The following is a 25445-nucleotide window of genomic DNA, read 5'->3' on the forward strand; positions in this document are numbered from 1 at the left end:
CAGTGCCTTTAGACTACACCTTATTTTGGTTTGAGTTAACAATATTAACTTTTGAAAGTGAGATTTTCTTGGACAGTATAACACCGTATGTTCTGGGCAGCTATAAAAAAAATGTTTTACAAGCCTCATCCCTACAACTTCATAAAACATTTGTTTTTTGTCTTGTAGTTCAGGAATTCATGTCTGAATTAAATGATCAAAACGAACTTTCGCATGTTTGATTTGCAGCCAGCGTACTATCAAAATGTAGTTTACATTTTATTCAATAAATGTCAGTGCATTAAGCGACTAAGATAATGCACTGTCAAATCACAAACCAAGAAAATGGTAGAGCAGATTTTATTTGCATAGGGTTTTTCCATCAAACTACCAGTGAAGAGAAGTGGCGGTAACCGTTACTCCACGTATCCTGCAATAACATTGTCATAAAGTGACATGCATGGCATGAAATAATTCAATATAAGCAAGGCTACATGAACATGCCTTCTTTTAATGCATGAATTCCTATGGTCATTATAGCAGGATACGGAGTGTTACCTAAGTGATGACAACCCATACTTACCAACACTGGAATGAAAGAAGTATACATGAAATAGACTGAAGTGGTTTAACATCTAGAAAGTTCAGCATTTAATGCATAGAAGACCGAGAGCGATGCAGGCATAAATCTGAGGCTGGAAGCCTGACCATGTGATAATCTTAAATTAGCGATATAGTTTCCATCGAGGCTAGGTGCCAGGCTATGCCCACTGCATCAAATGACACCCACATATGATATTTTATCTGCCCATTTCGTTTGTTCAGTTTCCTTCCAATAGTGTATATCAATCTATGCAATAAGTAAATATTAAACAGGTGTGTGTATAACATGCTATTGTATGCAGTGTAACTATATTTGACTGCATACAAATTAAAGGATATATTCTATACATTTTTCTGTATATATTTACATTCTAGAGCAGCTTTAAGTGATCATGTACCTGACACTGATACTCTTTTCACACAAGTTTGCCAAACCTAACCAGAGATTTTCTTATGACATGGTAGACGCCTAACCAGACCAGGACCCGGGTTTTCCCGATAGCGATGCAATTTAAGCTTACGAATGTTTTTAACGATGGATCGTTCCTATAACGACCGAAGAAATCTCATGTTTCCCAAAGCACTACATTGGGAACATTCACTAAGTGCGTCGTTGGAGCATTTTTTTTTAGACTGGTGGTGTCGAAACAAAGGCAGTGCTGCCCTTGGATCAGCTTTCTCCATTCAAATTGTTCCACAATACGACGACGGATCAGCTCCGAGATATCACCATATGGCTGCAAATGTTGAGACGGTTTATTCCAATGTTGAGGCTATCCTATAATAATGCACAGTCGTAGCTTTGAAACATCAGTGCGCACGTTATACATTCAATAGAGGAAAATTAGACAGCACTAAAATGAGCAAAATATAACTCGGTGGAATTAACATGAAATTGATTTACATATTGGCCTATGTAGCCAACACATCTCGGTTTTAATTTGTATCATTCGCTTGTATGTAACAATTGCAAAGACATTGGAACCTTTGTATTTGTAGTTATCGGCGGTCACAGGTAAACATTCGTAGATCGTGTAAAAACTGAAAGGGCAAAACAAAATTACGACGCACTTAGCTGTTCTACAAGTGGTCTGAGGCTACCGTTAAATAACACGCGTTATGTGCATCTTTAGTAACGATGGTTTTGGGAAACAACGCTCCTACGAAGGTTCTTACGATTCACTTAGCCACAAGATGATTTTGGGAAACCGGGCCCAGCCCAGTTCAGCTCGGCTCAGTGCGTGAAAAGCCATTGACAGTACATATAGGTGATCTACTGTGGCAAATGCTAGGAGAGAGTATGATAGCGTCTATTGAACCAACCAAGAGAACACATTCAGAAGCTGAATACACACACAAGTTGAAAGTGATCACATAACCAGCAAAGGAACATAACACTTACATCACAACATTACAATTTCGAATTGAATATCATTAAATGTCTTCATATTCAGCATATTTTTAACACTCAGATTGTTTGATGGTATCATTCCGTACAATAATTGTTTCCTATAACCTGTAGCATGCTATGTTTACAAATGACTGACTATAAGAGCACTTGAATGGAGAAAGAGAGAGAGATCAGAAAAGTGTCATTGGTTACCATTGGATGGATGCACATGGATATGTATGATGATGCATTTTAAAGGGTGGCCAACCACTATTTCAACTATGAAGAGAGGAGTGAGCAAAGGTACAGTCCCTCAGACATATTTCACTAAGGCAAGACATCTACCCCCCCACCACACCTAACAGTCATTGATTGACCTTGTCCCTTTTGGGTCACAAAATGTGAATTAAAAAAAGTGACTTGGTTGACAGAGTTAAAGATGAGAACAGGCTATTTCCTAGACTTGTATGATAAGAGTTGCAGATATTGCCAGGCATAAGACGAAGTGAGTGCTGGAACAAAAGCCTGCAGGTAGAGTGCTTGTGGCTCTCCAAGGCCACATTGAGGCCTCAGAGGGTTGGAAAGAAGGTCCCTTTAGCCGTGGTAGAGGCGTAGGTGCTGGGCGATGTTGCTGCGACACAACGGGCAGGTCTGGAGGGCATCGCTGCACATCTGGCAACAGCACACGTGGCCACAGGGCAGGAAGATTACCTGAGACTGAGAGAGAGACACACAATGAGAGGGAGACAGAATACAATAACTGGAGTGTCTGAATGTCTGCCTGCTTACCCCTGTCTCCATGCACACCACACACTCTGAGCTACCCGGGCCGTCTATGAGGCTGGGGGCTGAGGGGTTGATGGGGGTCAGTGGAGGGGTGGAGGTGGGTGTCTCGCCGGGGGCGCTGGGCAGAGAAGATGGTGACGGGACAGCTTCTTCTTCCTGAGGATCGGCCTTGCAGGCCCCTGGGGGAGAGGGAGAGAATTAGGTGACACAGTAATGGATAAAAAATGCATTTGTAGCACATTCTATCACCCACTAGTGCAGTAGGTGACTTGTTTAAAGCAGAGTGTGCGTACCTTCAGAAGGCGTGGTGGGCTGCTCCCTGGCCCAGTTGAGAAGAGCCTTCTGGATACCCATCTCATTGATTCCCAGCTGGGAGAAAAGCAGAGGGGGGGGGACACACACACACACAATCATATGAACACACTGACATTAGGTGCGACACATTCTTTTTTTCTCCAGAAAATGTTTCAAAATTCTACACTTTTCACTCAACTTTAATTTGAGAGAACAAGCACTGAAGTGTACGACCTAAATCGCAGTGTAATATCTTTTAAATAACAAAAAAAGTGTTTTTACAGCTCTTTGAAGCTGGTGAACCAAAACCAAAAGTTGCTTTCAGTTTTAGTCCACCAGCTTTAAACACGTTTTTTGTTATTAAAATATGTTTCACAGCGATTTAGATGGTACAATGACTCCCTACACTATTCTGTGATCGTTTTCTCACAAACTGAAAGAACAGTGTAGAATTTTAGCAACCAGGAAATGACCAATTCCACTAGATAACACAGCCTCAAAGTCAGAACATTTTTCCCAGTTTGACAACAGATGCCACTCCGGCAGGAGAAATCAATAGGCAAATATCACAGCCAATCACAACACTGGCAGGTAAGGAATACTGTGAAACACTATCATTCCACTATAACTACAGATATATTATGGACATTTTCTGAAATTACTATGCAGAAATATCCTATGTGTAGCACCTTTAAAACATGTTATGGAATTGCCATGTCTGTGTTGATTCCATGACACAAACTTCATTTTTACACACCTTGCGGAGGTCTTTGGTGGTCATGTGGCGCAGGGCCTCGGAAGTGACTCTGTGGTGGGCCATGATGGGGAGATAGTGCTGGGCTGACAGCTTACACAGCAGACTGACAAGGTCACTCTCCACACCAACCTCCTGAGACAGAGAGAGAAGAGTTTAGGTCAATTCAATATCTTTGAGGAGGGGGACAACATTCAAAAAATTATCCAGGGACATTATTCTTCATTAAAAAACTCAATGCTTTGGAATTTATTCCGTGTATAATTTTTGGTAATATAAAAATAACATATGCCATTTAGCAGATACTACACGACTTTATTGAATGGGCTGCCCCAGCGGGAATCGAACCCACAATCCTGGTGCTGCAAGTGCATGCTCTACCAACAGCCACACAGGTGGTATAAAGTAGTGTAGCTACCTGCATGCGTAGCAACAGAGGCTTGGCGTCCAGCAGCCTCTGGTACTGGATCAGCCAGTAGTTCTGCTGGTTGGAGTCACTCTTCAGCTCCATCTCCTGGAGGACCTGTCTCAGCTCCACCTCTCGCTGGTCCTTCTCCTTCAGCAGCTGCTGCAGCAGGTCACTGAGAGCCAATCGCTGCTCCCACAGCACCTCCTGCGCGCGCGCACGCACACACACACACACACACACACACACACACACACGTCAGAGGAGAGCACTGGCAGTTCCTCATGCAAGTTTGTCTAAACCTCACTAACCTGCCTAATAGAGTTCACCAGAGAAAATAAGAGAATATTTGTATAATAATCCCAATCTATACGAATAATTAATCACATACCGTCATGCATAATGCTGTGTAATATCTTATCCATGCTCAATGCCCACACCCTGTCCTCTTCAAATAAGAGGCATGAAATGTACTCATGGCAGAATGACATGGAGGGGCTAAACCAAGGTAGAATATTCAAGAAAAGAAGCCGGGGTAGGGACAGGATAGAAGCCGGGGTAGGGACAGGATAGAAGCCGGGGTAGGGACCAGATAGAAGCCGGGGTAGGGACAGGATAGAAGCCGGGGTAGGGACAGGATAGAAGCCGGGGTAGGGACAGGATAGAAGCCGGGGTACGGACAGGATAGAAGCCGGGGTAGGGACAGGATAGAAGCCGGGGTAGGGACAGGATAGAAGCCGGGGTACGGACAGGATAGAAGCCGGGGTAGGGACAGGATAGAAGCCGGGGTAGGGACCGGATAGAAGCCGGGGTACGGACCAGATAGAAGCCGGGGTAGGGACAGGATAGAAGCCGGGGTACGGACCAGATAGAAGCCGGGGTAGGGACCAGATAGAAGCCGGGGTAGGGACAGGATAGAAGCCGGGGTACGGACCAGATAGAAGCCGGGGTAGGGACAGGATAGAAGCCGGGGTACGGACCAGATAGAAGCCGGGGTAGGGACAGGATAGAAGCCGGGGTACGGACAGGATAGAAGCCGGGGTACGGACCAGATAGAAGCCGGGGTAGGGACAGGATAGAAGCCGGGGTACGGACCAGATAGAAGCCGGGGTAGGGACAGGATAGAAGCCGGGGTACGGACCAGATAGAAGCCGGGGTACGGACAGGATAGAAGCCGGGGTAGGGACCGGATAGAAGCCGGGGTAGGGACAGGATAGAAGCCGGGGTACGGACCAGATAGAAGCCGGGGTACGGACAGGATAGAAGCCGGGGTACGGACCAGATAGAAGCCGGGGTAGGGACAGGATAGAAGCCGGGGTAGGGACAGGATAGAAGCCGGGGTACGGACCAGATAGAAGCCGGGGTAGGGACAGGATAGAAGCCGGGGTAGGGACAGGATAGAAGCCGGGGTACGGACCAGATAGAAGCCGGGGTAGGGACAGGATAGAAGCCGGGGTACGGACAGGATAGAAGCCGGGGTAGGGACAGGATAGAAGCCGGGGTAGGGACAGGATAGAAGCCGGGGTACGGACCGGATAGAAGCCGGGGTAGGGACAGGATAGAAGCCGGGGTAGGGACAGGATAGAAGCCGGGGTAGGGACAGGATAGAAGCCGGGGTAGGGACAGGATAGAAGCCGGGGTACGGACCGGATAGAAGCCGGGGTAGGGACAGGATAGAAGCCGGGGTAGGGACAGGATAGAAGCCGGGGTAGGGACAGGATAGAAGCCGGGGTACGGACAGGATAGAAGCCGGGGTAGGGACAGGATAGAAGCCGGGGTAGGGACAGGATAGAAGCCGGGGTAGGGACAGGATAGAAGCCGGGGTAGGGACCGGATAGAAGCCTGGGTAGGGACCGGATAGAAGCCGGGGTAGGGACAGGATAGAAGCCGGGGTAGGGACCGGATAGAAGCCGGGGTACGGACAGGATAGAAGCCGGGGTACGGACAGGATAGAAGCCGGGGTACGGACAGGATAGAAGCCGGGGTACGGACAGGATAGAAGCCGGGGTACGGACAGGATAGAAGCCGGGGTACGGACAGGATAGAAGCCGGGGTACGGACAGGATAGAAGCCGGGGTAGGGACCGGATAGAAGCCGGGGTAGGGACCGGATAGAAGCCGGGGTAGGGACAGGATAGAAGCCGGGGTAGGGACAGGATAGAAGCCGGGGTAGGGACAGGATAGAAGCCGGGGTAGGGACCGGATAGAAGCCGGGGTAGGGACCGGATAGAAGCCGGGGTAGGGACCGGATAGAAGCCGGGGTAGGGACCGGATAGAAGCCGGGGTAGGGACCGGATAGAAGCCGGGGTAGGGACCGGATAGAAGCCGGGGTAGGGACCGGATAGAAGCCGGGGTAGGGACAGGATAGAAGCGAGGGGGATCTAGTTTTGTAGTGTATGTAAAATAGAGCGACTTACAGAAGCAATTTGGGTTAAGTGCTTTACTTAAGGGCATCGACAGATTTTCACGTAGTCGGATCAGGGATTCGAACCAGCAACCAGCAACGCTCTTAACCGCTAGGCTACATGTCAGTGATGTCAAACTATTTGCTTATATCTATGACATACCTGCAGGTTCTCAGCGTCCAGATTGTGTCTCTTAACCTCCAGTTTAGTCAGCTGCATTAACTCTCCTTCTATTAGCCTGATCTAGAAACATATGAACATAACAGGGAGGTGAGCTGGAGGCTCCGGCAGCAAACTCGGTAGGGGGATGATGGCATGTAATGCAAAAAGCACTGGGATTAATGGAAACCGCATGATTCTACCTTCAGACAAGCAGTCTTCCCCAAACATAAAAACAACAGAAAAGGCTGGGAGGGATCAGCTGTTAATTAGTGATGGGCTGGAACAAAAGCCTGCACTCCCAGTTGGTTTCTACAGCCTAAAGTTTGTCTAAACCTTAATATTCAACGTGTGTGATTGAATGATACAGACGTCATAGTGGAGATGTCCAAAAATGATTACAAATAAATAATAATGTTGTCCAGGGTCTATAGATCTAACACAGGACTAATACACCTCAGTATTGCCAGAGTTGTTGAATAGTGTGTAGTATTCCTGTTAATGATATAAACATTGAATGTGTGTAATATTGAAAGATACTGAATGTTATATAAAATGACACTTAATGTGTGTATATCGAATGACAGTGAATTCATACGGAATGCATGTGACGGTGTGTTACCACAGGTACCTGTTGTTGGATGTAGCCGTGCACACTGTCCTTCTGCAGCTGCAGTGCCTGGAAGGCTGCCTTCTGCATCTTCTCCTGTAGAGGGCCACAGAGAGTAACTAATATCAGCTATTTCAACTGGGCTGGGTTTCCTTGTTTTCCACGATTTACAATGGAGTTGAGTGGCGACTTGTGTGGGCAAACTAGAGATTTAACATCACATAGAATGATGTTGTTTTATCAAAAACTTTCAGCACCCAAAGAATAGCCTGCATTTACACAGGACAATGTCCAGCCTGACCACCACCAGTCAACGCTCAACTCTAAATCGTGGAGTTGAGTTTAGTCGGCTACCTGTTTCTATACTCTTTCCAACGTATGATCCAACCTTACCAAAGTGCGATGTCAGTACCAAGTGTTTCATGTAACACTAGACATTCTCACTAGCTTGTGAAAACATTGTACATCTTTGTTTACTATCTATCTGTTTGTGATGCACATAGCAGTAAATATATATTTTACCTCCTGTAGGATACAAGCGATGGCTTTGGATTTGTCTAGCTGCTGGAGCGAAAGCACCTGATCGAACTTCCTGTCCTGACTCTCCAGACTACGACGAGAGGAGAGAGGAAGCAAGGTGGAAATGCGTTTCTAATCAGGAACCTCCTACAAAAATAAAGTGCTCAAAGAGAACTACACCAAACAATATCTCATTGATAAAGCATGTGGTGTGTGTGTGCGTGCTTTGGTTTTACTATCCTTATGGGGACCAGAAGTCCTCAAGGACAGTAAAACAAGAACAATTCTGACTAGAATTTCGCTAGTCCCCACAAGGAAAAAAAGCTATTTTAGACTGGGGTTATGTTTAGGGTTAGGATTAGAATTAAGAGTTAGGGTTAGTAAAATAGATTTTTGAAAGGGAATCAATTGTTTGGTCCCCACAAGGATAGTAAAACAAACTTGTGTGTGTCTGTGTGTACTGACCTCCTGCAGGCCTCAGAGACCAGACTCTGTCTGCGTGAGTCACTGGCTTCCTGCATCAGACGCATAGAGCAGCTCTCTGACAGCATCTTCTGCATGGCCACTGGAGAAAGAAAGAGAGACAAGAGAGAGAGGAGACAAAAGAAAAACAAAGATAAGACTTTGAGAGACCCCATTCCTTATGCTAACTGCAATCCGTTCAGAGGTTATAGCTTCAATCCACATTGCCCTCCTTCTAAACTTGCTCTGGACTTTTTCTTGGAGACAACATTTCCCATGCTCACCTGCTACCTCTCTCTTCCTGAGTGAGTTGGTCTCTTCTTGTGTGATGGCCGTCAGATGCTCCATCCGTATCCTGCACAGAATAATGGAAAGAAAGACATCTCACAATGGAACAATTCTTTTTCAGCAGTATTCCGTTGTAATATTTTTAAAAATTTTAATAGGTATTCTAGAAGGAAATTCTGGCCTGCAGCTTCCATTTGGCACTGTTCGTAAATAGTCATTCTATTTGGAATATGAGTCAGATCGTTGAGTACCTCAGTCAGCGAAAGAGCTGTAATCTTTTTAGCTTCTAGGATCATAGATGGATTGATCCAGTAAGGGTGGATCGATAAGAAAGGCTCTCTCCCACTTACCGGTCCTGCTCCAACTGTTGGAGAAACTCTGAACTCTTTCTTTGTCTGAAAAGACACACACAAACACACAGTCAATCAGAGATGGGAGTTAAGCCTAGAGCGCTTGAGACCCACGCCCAGCCTCAAGACCCAAGTTGCAGTCCAAATGGCACCCTATATAGTGCACTTTTCTTGGTCAAAAGTTGTACACTACATAGGGAATAGGGTGCCATTTGGATGCAGATCTTAGTGCCCAGCTGCCACATTAGTGAACCAAGGTACCCTGGCAATTGTGTGCTATGTCACCCCTATTTAGCCACAGAACACTGACAAAAATATGTATTGGGTAAAGTTTAGTACCAACAACATGGTCTTGTTTGAGACCATTAACTGAGACGGAGACCCAGACTGCATTTATGTGGTCTCAAGACCAAGACCACAAGATCAAGATTAATGATACATGTCAACAAATGTCATCATCCATTATTTTTTTAATCTTGAACACGTCTCCTTTTTCTGCATCTCATTGTCCACTTTTATTACGAGTAAACCTGGCAAACGTGCGCACCCCCCTCCCCCTCCTCCTCGCTCTCTCTCGCTAGTCCTCACCGTTTGTTGTCCAGTAGCAGGTTGTTGATGCGGTTAGCGATGCCCGTCTCGGCCTGGCGGACCTTACCCAGAATCCTCTGCCTCTCAACCTCCTGGAACCTCTGCTGCACTGACACGCCTAGCTCCAGACGCTCCTGTTCCTGGAGAGGGGGAGAAGACATGACTACTTACCGCCGTTGTGCCCTTGAGCAAGGCACATTACCCCGAAGTGCTACAGAGGCGCTGCTGTGTACTGTGACAGCAAAAATAAATAATATCTGGGGAAATGCACCAAATAAATCAATTATTGTATGTCAACTTTTAATAGGACAATGGAAGTCTGCTTTGAAAAAAAACAAAAACATTATTAAACCCAACACGTTTCAGCAAATGCCTTCATCAAGGTATGACCTGTAGAGGGGAAGAAAAGTGCCGAGGCAGGGAGTAAAGGATTGGCCAGCTCAACTCAACATTCTCTGACATATAGTAATAGGGCAGTGATATTGACACTTTTTCAGCAGGGAACCCATTTCTTCTGCTAGAGTTCTGGGGACCCCATTTTTTCCCCCAAGAATTTCTTGCGACTTCAACCCAAATCTAATGACACAATCTTAAAAATCGGTACAATTCGATTTTACGTCAACAAATAACATCTCTTATCAAAATGTAAAGAAACCAATAAATACATTTACTCAATAAACAGTGCCTTCGGAAAGTATTCAGACCCCTTAACTTTTTCCACTTTGTCAAGTTACAGCCTTATCATAAAATGTATTTGTTTTTTCCCCCCTCATCAATCTACACACAATACCCTATAATGTCAAAGCAAAAACTGGTTTATAGACATTTTTGCTAATTTATGAACTGCAATATCAAACTTACATAAGTACTCAGACACAACAGTACTTTGTTGAAGCACCTTTGGCAGCGATTACAGTCTTGAGTCTTCTTGGGTATGACACTACAAGCTTGGCACACCTGTATTTGGGGACTTTCTTCCATTCTTCTCTGCAGATCTTCTCAAGCTCTGTCAGGTTGGATGGAGAGCATTGCTGCACAGCTATTTTCAGGTCTCTCCAGAGATGTTCGATCGCGTTCAAGTCCGGGCTCTGGCTGGGCCATTCAAGGACATTCAGAGACTTGTCCTGAAGACACTCTTGGCTGTGTGCTTAAGGTCATTGTCCTGTTGGAAGTTGAACCTTCGCCCCAGTCCGAGGTCCTGAGTGCTCTGGAGCAGGTTTTCATCAAGGATCTCCCTGTAATTTGCTCCGTTCATCTTTGCCTCGATCCTGACCAGTCCTTGCCGCTGAAAAACATCCCCACAAAATGATGCTGCCACCACCATGCTTCACCATAGGGATGGTACCAGGTTTCCTCCAGACGTGATGCTTGGTATTCAGGCCAAAGAGTTTTTTTGGTTTCATCAGACCAGAGAATCTTGTTTCTCATGGTCTGAGAGTCTTTAGGTTCCTTTTGGCAAACTCCAAGCGGGCTGTCATGTGCCTTTTACTGAGGAGTGGCTTCTGTCTGGCCACTCTACCATAAAGGACTGATTGGTGGAGTGCTGCAAAGATGCTCCAGATCTGTGCCTGGACACAATCCTGTCTCGGAGCTCTACGGACAATTCCTTTGACCTCATGGCTTGGTTTTTGCTCTGACATGCACTGTCAACTGTGGGACCTTATATAGACAGGTGTGTGCCTTTCCAAATCATGTCCAATCAACTGAATTTACCACAAGTGGATTCCAATCAAGTCGTAGAAACATCTCAAGGATGATCAATGGAAACAGGATGCACCTGAGCTCAATTTTGAGTCTCATAGCAAAGGGTCTGAATACTTATTAAAAATAAAAAACAGAAATACCTTATTTACATATATTTGCAAACCCTTCTAAAAACCTGTTTTCGCTTTGTGTTTATGGGGTATTGTGTGTAGATTGATGAAGAAAGTTTTATTTAATCCATTTCAGAATAAGGTTATAACGAAACAAAATGTGGGAAAAGTCAAGGAGTCCGAATACTTTCCGAAGGCACTGTATATCTTGTATCTTATCTGTATATATTGTTGTGCCACACCATTAGGGGTCAAGACCCCGACTCTGAATAACACTGTAGTAAGGAATATGTAGTCTTATACTAAATTAAGTTCTAATGAAGGTTGCCACTGAACGCTAAAGACTATTTTGGGCTTTCGAAGGGTCTTTACAATGACTGTGATGGTTGCTATATTAGAGATTGTGTGTCTGTGTGGTGCGTGTGTGTGTGTGTGTGTGTGTGAGCCCAGCAGTCACCTGTCTGACAGACAGCAGGATGTTCTCCTTGTGGGAGTTGTTCATGAGGATGAGCTGGTGATGCTCCTTCTGCTTCTGTTCCAGCTGACGCTCAAATGCCAGTTTCTCCTGGTGCTTCTGCTCCTGTGTGTGTGCGTGTGTGTGTGTGAGAGACAAAGAAAGAAAGTGATAGAGACTGTCATTAACTCTGAGTCACCAACCATTGAGTGACGATAAAATGTGATTAAAAAGTCTCCTACAGTACCTTTCTCTTCTCAAAGTCATTGAACTTACTCTGCAAATGGAGACAGGGAAACAAGCAGTGTAATCAGTCAGACAGTTATGACAATAATCAAAATAAATCATTACATTGAGATTGTCATGGTGTGTGGGTCCATCTCGTGGTGTGTGTGCGTGCTTTCATATGTGCGTGTTTGTAAAAGAATGAAAGAGAGAGCTCCTTCATTGCTCTGTGAAAGGTTGGTGTATGTTCCTCTCTAAAAATGGCCCTTGTTGCTCCACAGAACTAAGATGGTTGCAAGGTGACAGCCCAGGCCCGCACTCACCTGCCAGGCCCCCTCCAGGCTGTCCACATCGTCCGGTCTCTGATTCCCTGAGTCACTCTCCAGCACGGGCAGCAGGAACTGAGACGAGGGGCAGTACTCCTCCCCCAGCTCTGTCAAAACACACACACACACACACAGATGAGACAAAGTGTGTAAATGAGTGTGTAGAAGTGAGAGTATTGACTGAATTTCCTCTTGCCTGACTAGGGACTTCCTTATACTTATGTCATGTTCTGTTGCCATTTTCTTGGAAACTGAGCAAGTTTGTTTGGGGTGTCTGAATCAGAAGTCCTGAAATTATGGAATAACTGCACTGTTTTATAGTACAGTAGGGACCATATGTCTACATTGCAATTCCACCAAAATTGTCTGAGTAACACTATACTAATAGTACTTTTCTAACTCACCAGTGCAGAGGAACCGTTGGATGTCCTCAGTCCCCGTGGTGCACACCGAGGCAGGGGGGTAGGACATGAGAGCAGCGTCCAGGGTCAGGCTCTGGTGTGAGAAAACACAGACCGGTTGTTAACAGCATACAGCATGTAAATTAGTGTTATTACAAATAGAGGTTGGCCGATTAATCGGAATGGCCGATTAATTAGGGCCGATTTCAAGTTTTCAAAACAATCGGAAATCTGTATTTTTGGACACCGATTTGGTCAGATTTTTTTGTTTGTATTATTATTATTAATTTTTTTACACCTTTATTTAACTAGGCAAGTCAGTTAAAGAACACATTCTTATTTTCAATGACAGCCTAGGAGCGGTGGGTTAACTGCCTTGTTCAGGGGCAGAACGACAGATTTTTACCTTGTCAGCTCGGGGATTCAATCTTGCAACCTTACAGTTAACTAGTTAAATGCTATAACCCCCTGCCTCTCATTGCACTCCACGAGGAGCCTGCCTGTTACACGAATGCAGTAAGAAGCCAAAGTAAGTTGCTAGCTAGCATTAAACTTATCTTGTAAAAAACAATTCATCATAATCACTATTTAACTACACATGGTTGTTGATATTACTAGTTTATCTAGCGTGTCCTGCGTTGCATATAAACGATGCGGTGCGCATTCGCGAACAAGGACTGTCGTTGCTCCAATGTGTACCTAACCATAAACATCAATGCCTTTCTTAAAATCAATACACAAGTATATTTTTAAACCTGCATATTGAGTTAATATTGCCTGCTAACATGAATTTCGTTTAACTAGATCAATTGTGTCACTTCTCTTGCAACAGAGTCAGGGTATATTCAGCAGTTTGGGCTGCCTAGCCCGTTGCGAACTGTGTGAAGACTATTTCTTCCTAACAAAGACAGCCAACTTTGCCAAACGGGGGATGATTTAACAAAAGCGCATTTGCGAAAAAAAGCACAATCGTTGCACGACTGTACCTAACCATAAACACCAACGCCTTTCTTAAAATCAATACACAGAAGTATATATTTTTAAACCTGCATATTTGGCTAAAATAAATCCAGGTTAGCAGGCAATATTAACCAGGTGAAATTGTGTCACTTCTCTTGCGTTCATTGCACGCAGAGTCAGGGTATATGCAACAGTTTGGGCCGCCTGGCTCGTTGCGAACTAATTTGCCAGAACTTTACGTAATTATGACATAACATTGAAGGTTGTACAATGTAACAGCAATATTTAGACTTAGGGATGCCACCCGTTAGATAAAATACGGAACGGTTCCGTATTTCACTGAAATAATAAAAGTTTTGTTTTCGAAATGATAGTTTCCGGATTCGACCATATTAATGACCAAAGGCTCGTATTTCTGTGTGTTATTATTAAGTCTATGATTTGATATTTGATAGAGCAGTCTGATTGAGCGGTGGTAGGCAGCAGCAGGCTCGTAAGCATTCATTCAAACAGCACTTTTGTGCGTTATGCCAGCAGCTCTTCGCTGTGCTTCAAGCATTGCGCTGTTTATGACTTCAAGCCTATCAACTCCCGAGATTAGGCTGGTGTAACCGATGTGAAATGGCTAGCTAGTTAGCGGGGTGCGCGCTAATAGCGTTTCAAACGTCACTCGCTCTGAGACTTGGAGTAGTTGTTCCCCTTGCGCTGCATGGGTAACGCTGCTTCGAGGGTGGCTGTTGTCGATGTGTTCCTGGTTCGAACACAGGTAGGGGCGAGGAGAGGGACGGAAGCTATACTGTTACACTGGCAATACTAAAGTGCCTATAAGAACATCCAATAGTCAAAGGTATATCAAATACAAAAATGGTATAGAGAGAAATAGTCCTATAAATACTTTATTAACTACAACCTAAAACCTCTTACCTTGGACTATTGAAGTCTCATGTTAAAAGGAACCACCAGCTTTCATTTGTTCTCATGTTCTGAGCAAGGAACTTAAATGTTAGCTTTTTTACATGGCACATATTGCACTTTTAGTTTCTTCTCCAACACTTTGTTTTTGCACTATTTAAACCAAATTGAACATATTTTATTATTTATTTGAGGCTAAATAGATTAAAATAAGTGTTCATTCAGTATTGTTGTAATTGTCATTATTACAAAAAAAACAACAAAAAAAAAAAAACATTACAAAAAATGTTTTTAAATCAGCCGATTAATCGGTATCGGCTTTTTTTTGGTCCTCCAATAATCGGTATCGACGTTGAAAAAAATCATAACCGGTCGACCTATAATTACAATTAAGCAACATTCCTTCTGGCAATGTACGAGTACACACACACACCTCTAGAGTGCGTGCCAGAGCCAGGTCCCGGGGTAACTCCCTCACACTGTTCTCACTCAGGTCAAGTGTGCGCAGGCTGCTCATACGGCCCACAGAGGTAGGCAGCTGACTTAGACAATTACCTATGGAAGAAGATAAAGTACTTTACAAACACACACACAATGCCATACCGACAGACACATACACCAACAAATCCATATCCTATTCAAACTAAGTCAAAATCCATGCATCCTTTTCCTGAATAAAATATACTTCCTAAGTTGGCTTCCCCTGGAAGGCTACCCCATTCAGACCAAAGGTAAACAAACCTTTCACATTGAGGGTCTGCAGAAGTCTGAGATTCCCAATGGAGTCCGGCAGGGCCTTGATCTGGTTATTTTCTATATTCAGCACCTAAGTGGAGGATTCAAAATGGCAGCGGGTGGAGCATCCATTTAGGTACAGTATGTTTCCATTGATATCCTTCTGTTATTAAAGATAGAATCCTTAATGGCTACATCCATTTTTGGACTTAAATATTAATGATATATACTCATTGATTCTTAAAGAATAACTTCTAAATGCCTCATTAGTTTAGTTCAACTGTCGTACCCCATCGGAACACAAAATATAAGCTTGTTTAACTCCAATGTTTGTCAGCAACGTAAATGTAAACAAACACTGAATAGCCTCAAATGATGGTTAAAACTATACATTTGATAGTCATGGATGGTCATTCCTTGCATCCATAGCCCTGTCTATGACTGTGAGAGTGGTTACATTTCTCCAGCACCATCACTCAGCTTTTTAGCAAAACAGGGGATGGGAGCACAATTTCTTAATGTTTCATTTAAGGATTCTAGCTTGAAAGGCTATTATATGTATAATGATGATCTGACCTGCAGGGATGCCAGTTGCCCTATATCGTCAGGGAGGGCGGTCAGCATGTTCTCATGCAAATCCAACACCTATGAGAAATGGACAGGGAGAGCGGGAAGGGTAAGGATGTACCTCGTTGGAAGGAGTCATCCGATTGAATGTTTGCTGAATCATGCAGGTAATTATGGTTAAGTCATTGACTAACTAACCCCTTATGCTTATTAGGTCAAACACAACTCATCAAATGTAAATCTAGTCAACAAAAAAATACTAGTGCCTTCAACTCGTAATATCACTAAATGTACATAGTGATCAACTAATAACAGGTATTCATTTTGAAAAAGACTGAATGGAATTTCTAATGTTTTTTTTTCCCAATGTAATGACTGTATGTGTTTGATTTGTGCTTTGTGCTCATCCAGTACATGTCTTGCCCTATCTAATACTACCAGTGTCTAATGTAATGCTCCCAATGTCCATACCTCGCTTCTTTAGTGATGTTTTTGTCTTGTGCAATGTGCAGTGTCTTATGCAATGCTTAGGCCTAATGTGTCCTATACAGGCTAGGTAATGCCTACTTTGTCCAATGCAATGTTTTGTCTTCAAACCTTTAGTGTGACCAGAAAGTTGATGCAACAGCCTTTGGGCACCATGGACTTCAGCTGGTTTCCATGGAGAATGAAGACCTTGGTAGATCAAAGAGACACACAGGGATGTTATTGGCTTACCAGTGTTCTAAAGAGCAACACTTCTGCACTTTGTAACCTACAAGCTTGAGATTAGGTAAATTCCATTCAGTAAATTCAGAAAGTGATATTAAATTAAATTAATCAAGTTCCTTTATCGACCCAGACTTCCACATATAATTGGTAGTCTTACCTTCTTCTGTAGCACCTTGCATATGGAAAACGCACTGGTTGGAACCTGAGCAGAGGGGACACCAGACATATATTTTCCTCTTCATGTCAACTAGACGATCAATGTTTTTTAATAGCTACATGATGCTGATAGTACTGCTGTTATTTCAGATATTAGATTTTACTTTGAAGAACTTGGTATACTTAAAGGCACACGTGGAAGTTTTAGTGTTGACTAGACTACAAGATAGCCCACAAAAAGATTCTTACATTCTCCTGTCCTCCATTTACAACATGACTTGAGCGTTAATTTATCATTAATACCTGCTATACTACACATCTATGCAAATTTGTAGACCTACATCACACTTACCTCTGTGAGCTCACAAGCGGAGATGTCCAGAATGTCACCAGCCCCTACTTCTTTAGACTGCCAAAACAAATAAGATGTCAATGCAAGATGTCAGTATGGATCAAGGAGGGTATTCTGATCTGGTGCATAGAAGAGGGCATGTCCACTCATTGTTTTGCCTCCCCAAAGGTGATTGATTGTTCAATCAATTTTAAGGTGATAAAATATATTTTTTTGACCCACATCGTCTTCGGCAGTTTGGACATTCCCTTTTTGTATGCATTCCTTTTGTCCAGCTACTGTTATTATGTTTGATGTGCATTCAAAACCCTATTTTGGTGATATTTGGATCTAGGCCTCAAGGAATGCAGTACTGCTAGTTCTTTTCTCCCTCCAAGTTAGAGAGTCCACTTACCAGGGCCTATATTCACAATGTATGAGTACTGACCTTGGATCAGTTTTATTTTATTTATTTGCACACAAGAGAAAACAGAACAATATGATAAGAATTTTAAAGAAAAATTAACAGAGCATGTGCAGGAGAGGTAGAAAACCCAGAGAGGCTTGTAAAGGCACCTCCCCCTTTCAAGTTTTTATAAAACAACTTGAAACAGTTCAGCTTTTTAGATCATAATGAACAAGACATGGGGGACCTGATCATAAATCAGCACCCCTACTGTGAGACACTTTGTAAATTCAGACCCTGGTGACCCAGGTCGGAATCAGACCCTGTCAAGAGGGGGAGCATGAAAACCAAAAGTGCTGCTGACTTCAATACCCGGATTACTCACATACACAGAGAGATAAAGCTCCTTACCAGGCACAGTTGATACTCCAGACGCTTCTTGGAGTCCTCACTGGGCTTCCTCTTTCTGAAGAACAGAGGCATCCTGATGCCTGTCTGTCCTTCTGCCAGTCTGTCTGTCTATATATCTGTCTGTCTGTATGAGGCTGAATTTGTGCCCCCTCTCGGGTATTGAACTCCGGGCAGATGGCTTGAGGTTTGAAATGACCAGTGTGGAGAAATCAGTCTCACCAATACTGTAGAACAGAAAAATACATTGTTAAGGTTCACATAACCCGTTTTCAGCTTACTCTCGTTTATGAGTTATTGTCAATACATAAATTAGGCCTAAGAACAATATAAAGACACAGAAACACACAAACCAACAAAATCACAAAAAATGTGATGTTGCCAAAATACGCTACTGTATCAACAAAACATTACAGTTGTCGTATCTAAAGGTTAGAAGGACTACTAGCTAGCTAGTTTAACCAGCTGAATGCCTCTGTATGGTATAGCTAGCTAATTTAGCTAGCAACAATCCGGTTGACAGAGCAAATTCTTCCAATGATGTATGCTAGCTGCTTAAAGTAAGCTAGCCTTAGATAGCTAACAAGTTACCACAGTTGTCTAATGTATGATTTAACTGGCTAACTAACGTTAGCTTTCGGCTTAGTCATTTTGGACAAACCTTTAACTAGAAACGACTAGTTTTGGGATAAATCCGAGTTGGAGTCTGAATATAACGTTGAGTACGCAGGTCAATATTCCGATAGAGACATAGTTTGCTGTTTTTATTTGATGGTTCTTCTGTTTGTCTGTTTTTGTTTAGTGTTCCCGTTGTCAAAATGAGTCCTGCCCAATGGGCGGATTCGATTCTGCAGAACCGCTGGGCACCGGGCATAGGCTGGTCACGTTACCGGGCCAAAACGGGGAGAGGCGCGCCCCTCTCAAATCGAACAGTAATCTGCATCGCTCCGTCATTTTGGCAATATGGTGCATCGTCCATAATCATAGATCTCTTTTACATTAAATACATTTTTGAATTGTCTATCTATTTTTCATTGGGAAGGCATATAAGCGTTTTGGGAAAACACAGAATAATAGTAATTAAGTCATTTTTGTTTTGAGCCGACTTCGCAGTGGCTTTGAACGGGAATTTAGAAACCCTGACAAGCGCCTCCCTATGAAACTCCCAATCACGACCGGTTGTGATACAGCCTGGATTCGAACCAGGGTGTCTGTAGTGATGCCTCTAGCACTGAGATGCAGTGTGCGGTCTAAGAGCCCACACAGAAGCCAGAACAATGCGTCATTGGTCCAGGGTCCGTGCTATCCGGAGTCCTTCAGACGTCCCTATGCCACTGAAGTTGACATTTTAAATGGTAAGGGTTACAAATCGGATTAATTATGATAAGGGCAAAGATTTGTATAACTAAACCAAGATAGACCACAGCCCGTCGTTTCAAATTGGAACAAATAGTGAGCAAAACAAGCAAGGAGGTGGGCAGAGCCTAGCGACATCCTATTGGCATGTTCTAGTAAACATATTTCTATGTGCATATTTCCGTTAGGGAATGTATACTCTGTGAAGTGCGCGTGTGCAATAACACAATTCGACTTGTCACTCCTAAATAACACAATTTTGTAAAACTTTGGCAAAGGGTAAATTCAACAAAACATAGTCCACTCTGTGGATAACATATTTTAGTTTTGGGAACAGAAAATTGTATTGAGATCAAATGTTTCGTCGATGAGAAAATGTGCATAATGTCGTCCAAAATCCATCTCGTTCCATCTTCTCCCACTGCCGACCACTAGGCTTTCTTGGTAGTGAGTGGAAACACCTTCTTCTTCTATGAGGTTTAACGGCGATTGGCACCAAATTTCTTGCATTACCGCCACCTACTAGACTGGAGCAGTGTTGCCAATTTAGAGGCAGGTTGATTTGTTGCTAAAAGTTGCTAAATTACGTTGTGATGTCATTGCGTGATAACGTAAAACTGCGTCATTACGTAGAATACACAATAACGTTACTCAATTTGACTGGCCAATACAGCGAAAAATATGATTTGACATTTGTTCAGGTACAGACTCCCACTATTTTCTGTTCTTCTGGCTGTACAATTTTGATTGAGACGTGTTGATTGATGTTGTAAATTCTGTTCAAGATCAAACATACGTGACCAACTATATTCCATTGGCCTAGGCTCGTCGAAACCGTTCTACCAGGTGGCCTGCTGCCGCAGCCTGCTGCTCACAGTGCACTTTTGCAGCCAGGCACGTGTGTTGTGACTGAGTGACGTCGACCGCCGAACACCGCCCGAACAAGGAGAAGAATCGACTTCGGCAGAAGTCGTGACAATAAATTATAAGGACCATGACAAGAAAACCTGCCGATGAAAAGCAGAACATTTCACTGGAACTTTGTCAATATTATAATTGGAAAACAACATGAAGTTAAGGCCACCAAAAGTAGAGAAGACATGATGAGGAATAAAATTACAGATAGAAGTGGGTCTTCTTAGGAATTGTTTTATCCAATTGATCTTAATAAAAGTATTATTTAAGGTAGTAAAGTTCAGAAAATTCAGCCCACCATTCTCATAAGTATTCATTGAAACAGTTTCCTAATGTAATGGGTACGGTTTCTCCACAGAAAGTTGAAAAGCATCTGGTCTATCTCCTTGTTTATTTTACTGTCAAGATATAGAGATAGAGCGCCATATGTTAGTCTAGAGGTACCTTCAGCCTTGGTTATTATCTTTTAAAGATAAGTCCCTCTGTAGCCATTGATTTAGCTTCTTCTGGGGTTTTTTAATGAGAGGGTTAAAATTTAGTTAAGAGGGTTAAAATCCTTTTGGAAAAGGATTGTATCACATTGATCGATATGGGAATTTGGTTAGCATCTTTCAGAAAAAATGTAGTATCGTCAGCCAGCTGGCTTACAATAATTTATTTACCAGCTATGGAAATATCTTGTATAGGACTATTATTAAAGAATTTGCAAGAAGTTGGGTGATTAATTAAAACAGGTACAGAGAGATAGGGCAACCTTGCCTAATTCCTCTCTTTAACTCAAATCTAGGCGAGGTGCCATATTTCAATTTGATAGAGCTGTTACCATTTGCATAGAGAGTCTTAATAGCCTTACAGAAAAAAATCCCCAAAGCCAAGTCTCTCAAGGGAGTGGAAGAGGAACTGATGCTCTACTGTGTCAAATGCTTTATAAAAATAAAAAAAATAATAGGAAGCTATCCTCAGTTATTACGTTTGAGTAGTCAAGTATGTCTAATACTAGGCTGACATTGTTAGAAATATGTCTGTTCCTCATAAATCCAGACTGTGTTTCATCAATGATTGCATCCAGGACTTCTTTCATTCTTTTTGCAAGTAGTAAGGCTAATATCTCAGCCAGCAGTAAGAGTAAACGCATGGTTTAGGGTAGAGACGTCCCAAGTATTCCGTATAGTACTGACCAACGGGTGATTGTTGTCTAAACGGGTGCCTCTGCTCATCAACTGTGTGAATGACGTACAGACATGACAGCGCGTCATTTCGGCCAAGTCTCGCGTTATTCTCGGTCTATAAAATGTCACGCACCCTATTTTCGTTCTTTCCTTTATCACTTTAGCGGTGAAGGTGCAACAGTAATCGGTCGTCCCGAATCCGGGTTCATCCGACACCCTCACCAACTCAAGCTGAACTGAGCTCAACTTCTACTGCAGCACCATGCCTCCTAAATTCGACCCCAATGAGACTAAAGTTGGTATGTGTGGCATCTACTGTAAAATTGTTGTTTCAGATGAGATCCAAAATGGCAAAATGGAGTCGACTTCTGTCTGGCGCGTCCATGCAGGGGCAGCAATGAGCTGATGAAATGGTAACGTTAGTTAGGATGAACAGCTAATATCTCTTGAATGTAAATGCTAAATGACATATGTTCGTGAAGCGTTCTAACGAACATATTCTGTTGAGAAACTATTTTTGTGTTACCGCTATGTAACCAACGATAGCCCATTTCATATCCATGATGTTGGCCTAGCCAAGTAGCTGCCACCACGTGGTTGCAAGTAACACTTTCTGACGCGTCTAAATTGTTAAGTGAAGGATATTGAAATTAAATATTTTAGTTTGGCTACCAAAATTATCAAATCCCCATTAATTTGAAAGACGTGTGACATGGGCTGGATAGACTACAGGCTCGCATATAACGTTTTAAAGCAACTACAATCTGTTTTGCCACTTTAAATTTGGTATGCAAATCAAATGTAGCAACCTAGCAGGTGACGCATTTTGACTGAGGGATTTAAGGCAGGTCTTTTGTAAATTTCTGCCTGGGTGGCCTAGTTATGTAAACGTTTGCACGGACCTACAAGGGTACTTGTTGTTTATAGGCATTTGGCGTTGACAGCAGAATTTCAATAGGTAACGTTTATTGTACTCGGATGCATTGACCTTATTCTGATTGTGGTCCACAAATGTATCTTGTCATATTTGCCACTTACACATTAATGCATTAGATGGTAGAAATCCAGTATTTACCGTATTCAATACGTGTGGTGGGGTATTTTTTTCGTTCATTGGCACCCCAGAGGCAAATTCTATAACATACCTTAAGCATTGGGACAGTCAATGAATTGCCCGCTATTAGGATTCAGCCTCCCGCCACTTTACCAGTCTGTCTGAGTGACTGAGTGTAGTCCAGTGGAGGCAGAGATGGACCCAGTTCTAGGAAACAGGGCTGCCCTGGCGGTGGGCAACTTTGTGCCGAAAGGCCTGGAACAATGGTGCCCTCATACTAACGGAGGTTTCTGTCATTTGTGAATTCTGTAACTATTGTCTGGTGAACCAGCATGGGGCTATAACTCATGCCTTAAGGATGTTTCTTCCCCCCTCAAAAATAACCAGTTTATCCTGTTTTATCCCTTGCAGTCTACATGCGATGCACAGGAGGAGAAGTTGGTGCCACCTCAGCGCTGGCCCCAAAGATTGGACCCCTGGGTCTGGTAAGTGTTACATTCCTCCCAATTTAATATGATTGGTGTGGTTTGATTACCCATTGTCTACAGATCAGCCTCCCGCCACTTTGCCAGTCTGTCTGAGTGACTGAGTGTAGTCCAGTGGAGGCAGAGATGGACCCAGCTCTAGGAAACAGGGCTGCCCAGACGGTGGGCATCTCTGTGCCGAAAGGCCTGGAACAATTGCCAATATTGTAATTTGCCTCTGAATTGTCACTATTGAGCAGTTTGACTCTTGATGCCTTTTCTGTTATTTTAAATCTGTACATTCCTTGTTTCGGCATTTAGTCTCCTAAGAAGGTTGGTGACGATATCGCCAAGGCCACCGGAGATTGGAAGGGCCTGAGGATCACTGTCAAGCTGACCATTGTGAACAGGCAGGCAGCGGTACGTACCAAGTCTATTCCCAAATGTAGTCCCTGAAAATGGTTTGGCCACTGAATGTTTATCGATCATCTGTTATTGACATGATTTCTTGCTCTATTGTAGATCGAGGTGGTGCCCTCTGCTTCAGCGTTGATCATCAAGGCCCTAAAGGAGCCCCCTCGTGACCGGAAGAAGGTCAAGAACAGTAAGTTGCCCTGTGCCTTTTCCTGTGTCTAATGCCACTTCAAACATGTGGCTTTCAATTTAACCTGTAGTGGGGGCACATTCCAGCCTCCCGCCACTTTGCCAGTCTTTCTGAGTGACTGAGTGTAGTCCAGTGGAGGCTAAGATGGACCCAGCTCTAGGAAACAGGGCTGCCCAGACAGTGGGTAACTCTGTGCCGAAAGGCCTGGAACAACTGTCCCGAAAGGACCACTTATCTAGTAACATAGCTGTCCCATCTGTTTTTACAACCAGCAATGATTCATAGATCCAGTATACGCATCTAAGCATGCTGTCTTTGTTTCCAGTCAAGCACAGCGGTAGCGTGACCTTCGATGAGATTGTGACAGTTGCCCGCACGATGAGGCCCCGCTCCATTGCCAGGGAGCTTTCTGGTAAGAGCCCCCATCTTCTCAGGGTCACTGAATCACCTGTTATGATTCCGCCTCCCGCCACTTTGCCTGTCTGTGTGACTGAGTGTAGTCCAGTGGAGGCGAAGATAAACCCAGCTCTAGGAAACAGGGCTGCCCAGACAGTGGGAAGCTCTGTGCCGAAAGGCCTGGAACAAAGTTGCCCCTATTCATACAATAGAAACTATTGTCCCCTGCTGGTCCTAATGTCTTTATTTTCTCAGGAACTATCAAGGAGATTCTGGGGACTGCCCAGTCTGTGGGTTGCACCATCGATGGCCGTCCTCCCCATGATGTCATTGATGACATCAACAGTGGCAAGGTGGAGTGCCCATCTGAGTAAAGAATCAAATGGATAAATAAATAAACATTAATATTCATTTTGTCTTATTTTATGGTTGTCAGTTATTTACCTTTCTGTCAGCCTGCTATTTACACACTATATGTGTTTTGTGAACTCGTGTTGGGCAGTGTTTCTATTTGCTGGTTAACAGCTGCTAATGTTTGACCTTGAATTATACATAAAGAGTTCACCCAAAGGACAGATTGGCTTCTCTGGGGGCACAGGTGCAATGTGTTCCACAGTGGGTTGAGTGCCTGCAGGTTAATTTCCTCCCTTGTTCTTGATGAATTGAGGTAACTTAAGGCACTCCACCTGGTTGTCTAGGGCTGTAATTGTAGGCAAAAAAAATCACCGTTCATGGATGCAAACTAAAGTGCCTTCAAGTGAAATTTGATGTTTTGAATCCAAAATGGGTACCCTACGTAATTGGTGTAGAGCTGGTGACGTTTTGGGGGGGGTTGGAAGGCAGTTTGCCAGTTCTTACAGCAGTGTGTCCCATGAACAGTAGAGGTAGGTGATAGATTAAAATCAATTTAATCAGTTATGGTGTTAAAATGAGTTGGTTAATAGATAAACAGCAACAGTAATGTTAGATGAGCTGGCCTTAGTAATCTAGCCGAGTACAATAGTATCAACCAGTACAGTAACGTGAGAACCTGTTGCCAGGGTCCAGTAAGCAATTAAATGCTAACTACCTATCTAAACGGGTGTATTTGGTTAATTTTCCTAATTGGGCATTGCTGGTTTAACAAGTGAAGCTGGGCCTGGCTTAAGCAGGATGCCACTGGAGGTGAAGAATATAACACTTTTTTTTTCAATACAGTGGCTAAAGCGATGCAAAGTCTATGCCTGTAAGAGGTTATGCCAACGAAGGGTATCATGCTCTGCTGCTGGCACACTGTCGAACATGTCCACAGGCAAATTGTACAATGTGCAGACAATATATTGTCCAACTTGTGAGTTAGGGGTGTTCACATGTTCTACTCTGAATGTTATTTTTGCACACATGTAGCCTTGTGCATTTGTAGTTAGTGGCCACTATAATCGAGCAAAAATGTAATTAAATTTTAATATTTCTACTTAAAGCTGTTTTTTGCACCATGTGCAATATTTAG

The 25445-nt window shown here is 43.4% G+C and overlaps 2 protein-coding genes and 4 non-coding genes across 7 annotated transcripts; 5 read left to right on the forward strand and 1 right to left on the reverse strand.

Moving 5' to 3' along the window:
- Nucleotides 1-126: 126 nt before the first annotated feature.
- LOC139408371 (leucine rich repeat and sterile alpha motif containing 1) lies at nt 127-18889 on the reverse strand. Of its 2 annotated transcripts, none has more exons than XM_071152161.1 (24): nt 18660-18889; nt 18002-18225; nt 17206-17262; nt 16855-16899; nt 16584-16661; nt 15996-16064; nt 15426-15510; nt 15118-15239; nt 12816-12906; nt 12409-12518; nt 12108-12137; nt 11864-11986; nt 9593-9732; nt 9005-9049; nt 8651-8721; nt 8370-8469; nt 7908-7995; nt 7407-7481; nt 6779-6859; nt 4225-4419; nt 3810-3941; nt 3052-3127; nt 2762-2937; nt 127-2689 (listed from the first exon to the last, which is right to left on the reverse strand). In XM_071152161.1, the coding sequence occupies exons 2-24, from the start codon at nt 18071-18073 to the stop codon at nt 2567-2569; spliced, it is 2184 nt and encodes a 727-aa protein (XP_071008262.1). In that variant the 5' UTR covers nt 18074-18225; nt 18660-18889; the 3' UTR covers nt 127-2566. The 2 variants fall into 2 exon arrangements, with proteins under 2 accessions (XP_071008262.1, XP_071008264.1); XM_071152163.1 differs by having other exon boundaries at nt 9593-9726; nt 18660-18880.
- Nucleotides 18890-21557: 2668 nt separating this feature from the next.
- LOC139408372 (ribosomal protein L12) lies at nt 21558-24377 on the forward strand. Its single transcript, XM_071152164.1, has 6 exons — nt 21558-21737; nt 22904-22977; nt 23278-23376; nt 23479-23560; nt 23886-23972; nt 24212-24377. The coding sequence occupies exons 1-6, from the start codon at nt 21701-21703 to the stop codon at nt 24328-24330; spliced, it is 498 nt and encodes a 165-aa protein (XP_071008265.1). The 5' UTR covers nt 21558-21700; the 3' UTR covers nt 24331-24377.
- Nucleotides 22633-22758, forward strand: LOC139410332 (small nucleolar RNA SNORA65). Its single transcript, XR_011634494.1, has one exon. It is a non-coding gene; the product is annotated as a small nucleolar RNA SNORA65 (small nucleolar RNA).
- Nucleotides 23049-23174, forward strand: LOC139410330 (small nucleolar RNA SNORA65). The gene has a single exon (XR_011634492.1). It is a non-coding gene; the product is annotated as a small nucleolar RNA SNORA65 (small nucleolar RNA).
- Nucleotides 23650-23775, forward strand: LOC139410329 (small nucleolar RNA SNORA65). The gene has a single exon (XR_011634491.1). It is a non-coding gene; the product is annotated as a small nucleolar RNA SNORA65 (small nucleolar RNA).
- On the forward strand, nt 24026-24147 carry LOC139410331 (small nucleolar RNA SNORA65). Its single transcript, XR_011634493.1, has one exon. It is a non-coding gene; the product is annotated as a small nucleolar RNA SNORA65 (small nucleolar RNA).
- Nucleotides 24378-25445: the final 1068 nt, after the last annotated feature.

Source organism: Oncorhynchus clarkii, chromosome 5, assembly GCF_045791955.1.
Source record: "Oncorhynchus clarkii lewisi isolate Uvic-CL-2024 chromosome 5, UVic_Ocla_1.0, whole genome shotgun sequence".
In the NCBI taxonomy this organism is placed as follows: Eukaryota; Metazoa; Chordata; class Actinopteri; order Salmoniformes; family Salmonidae; genus Oncorhynchus; species Oncorhynchus clarkii.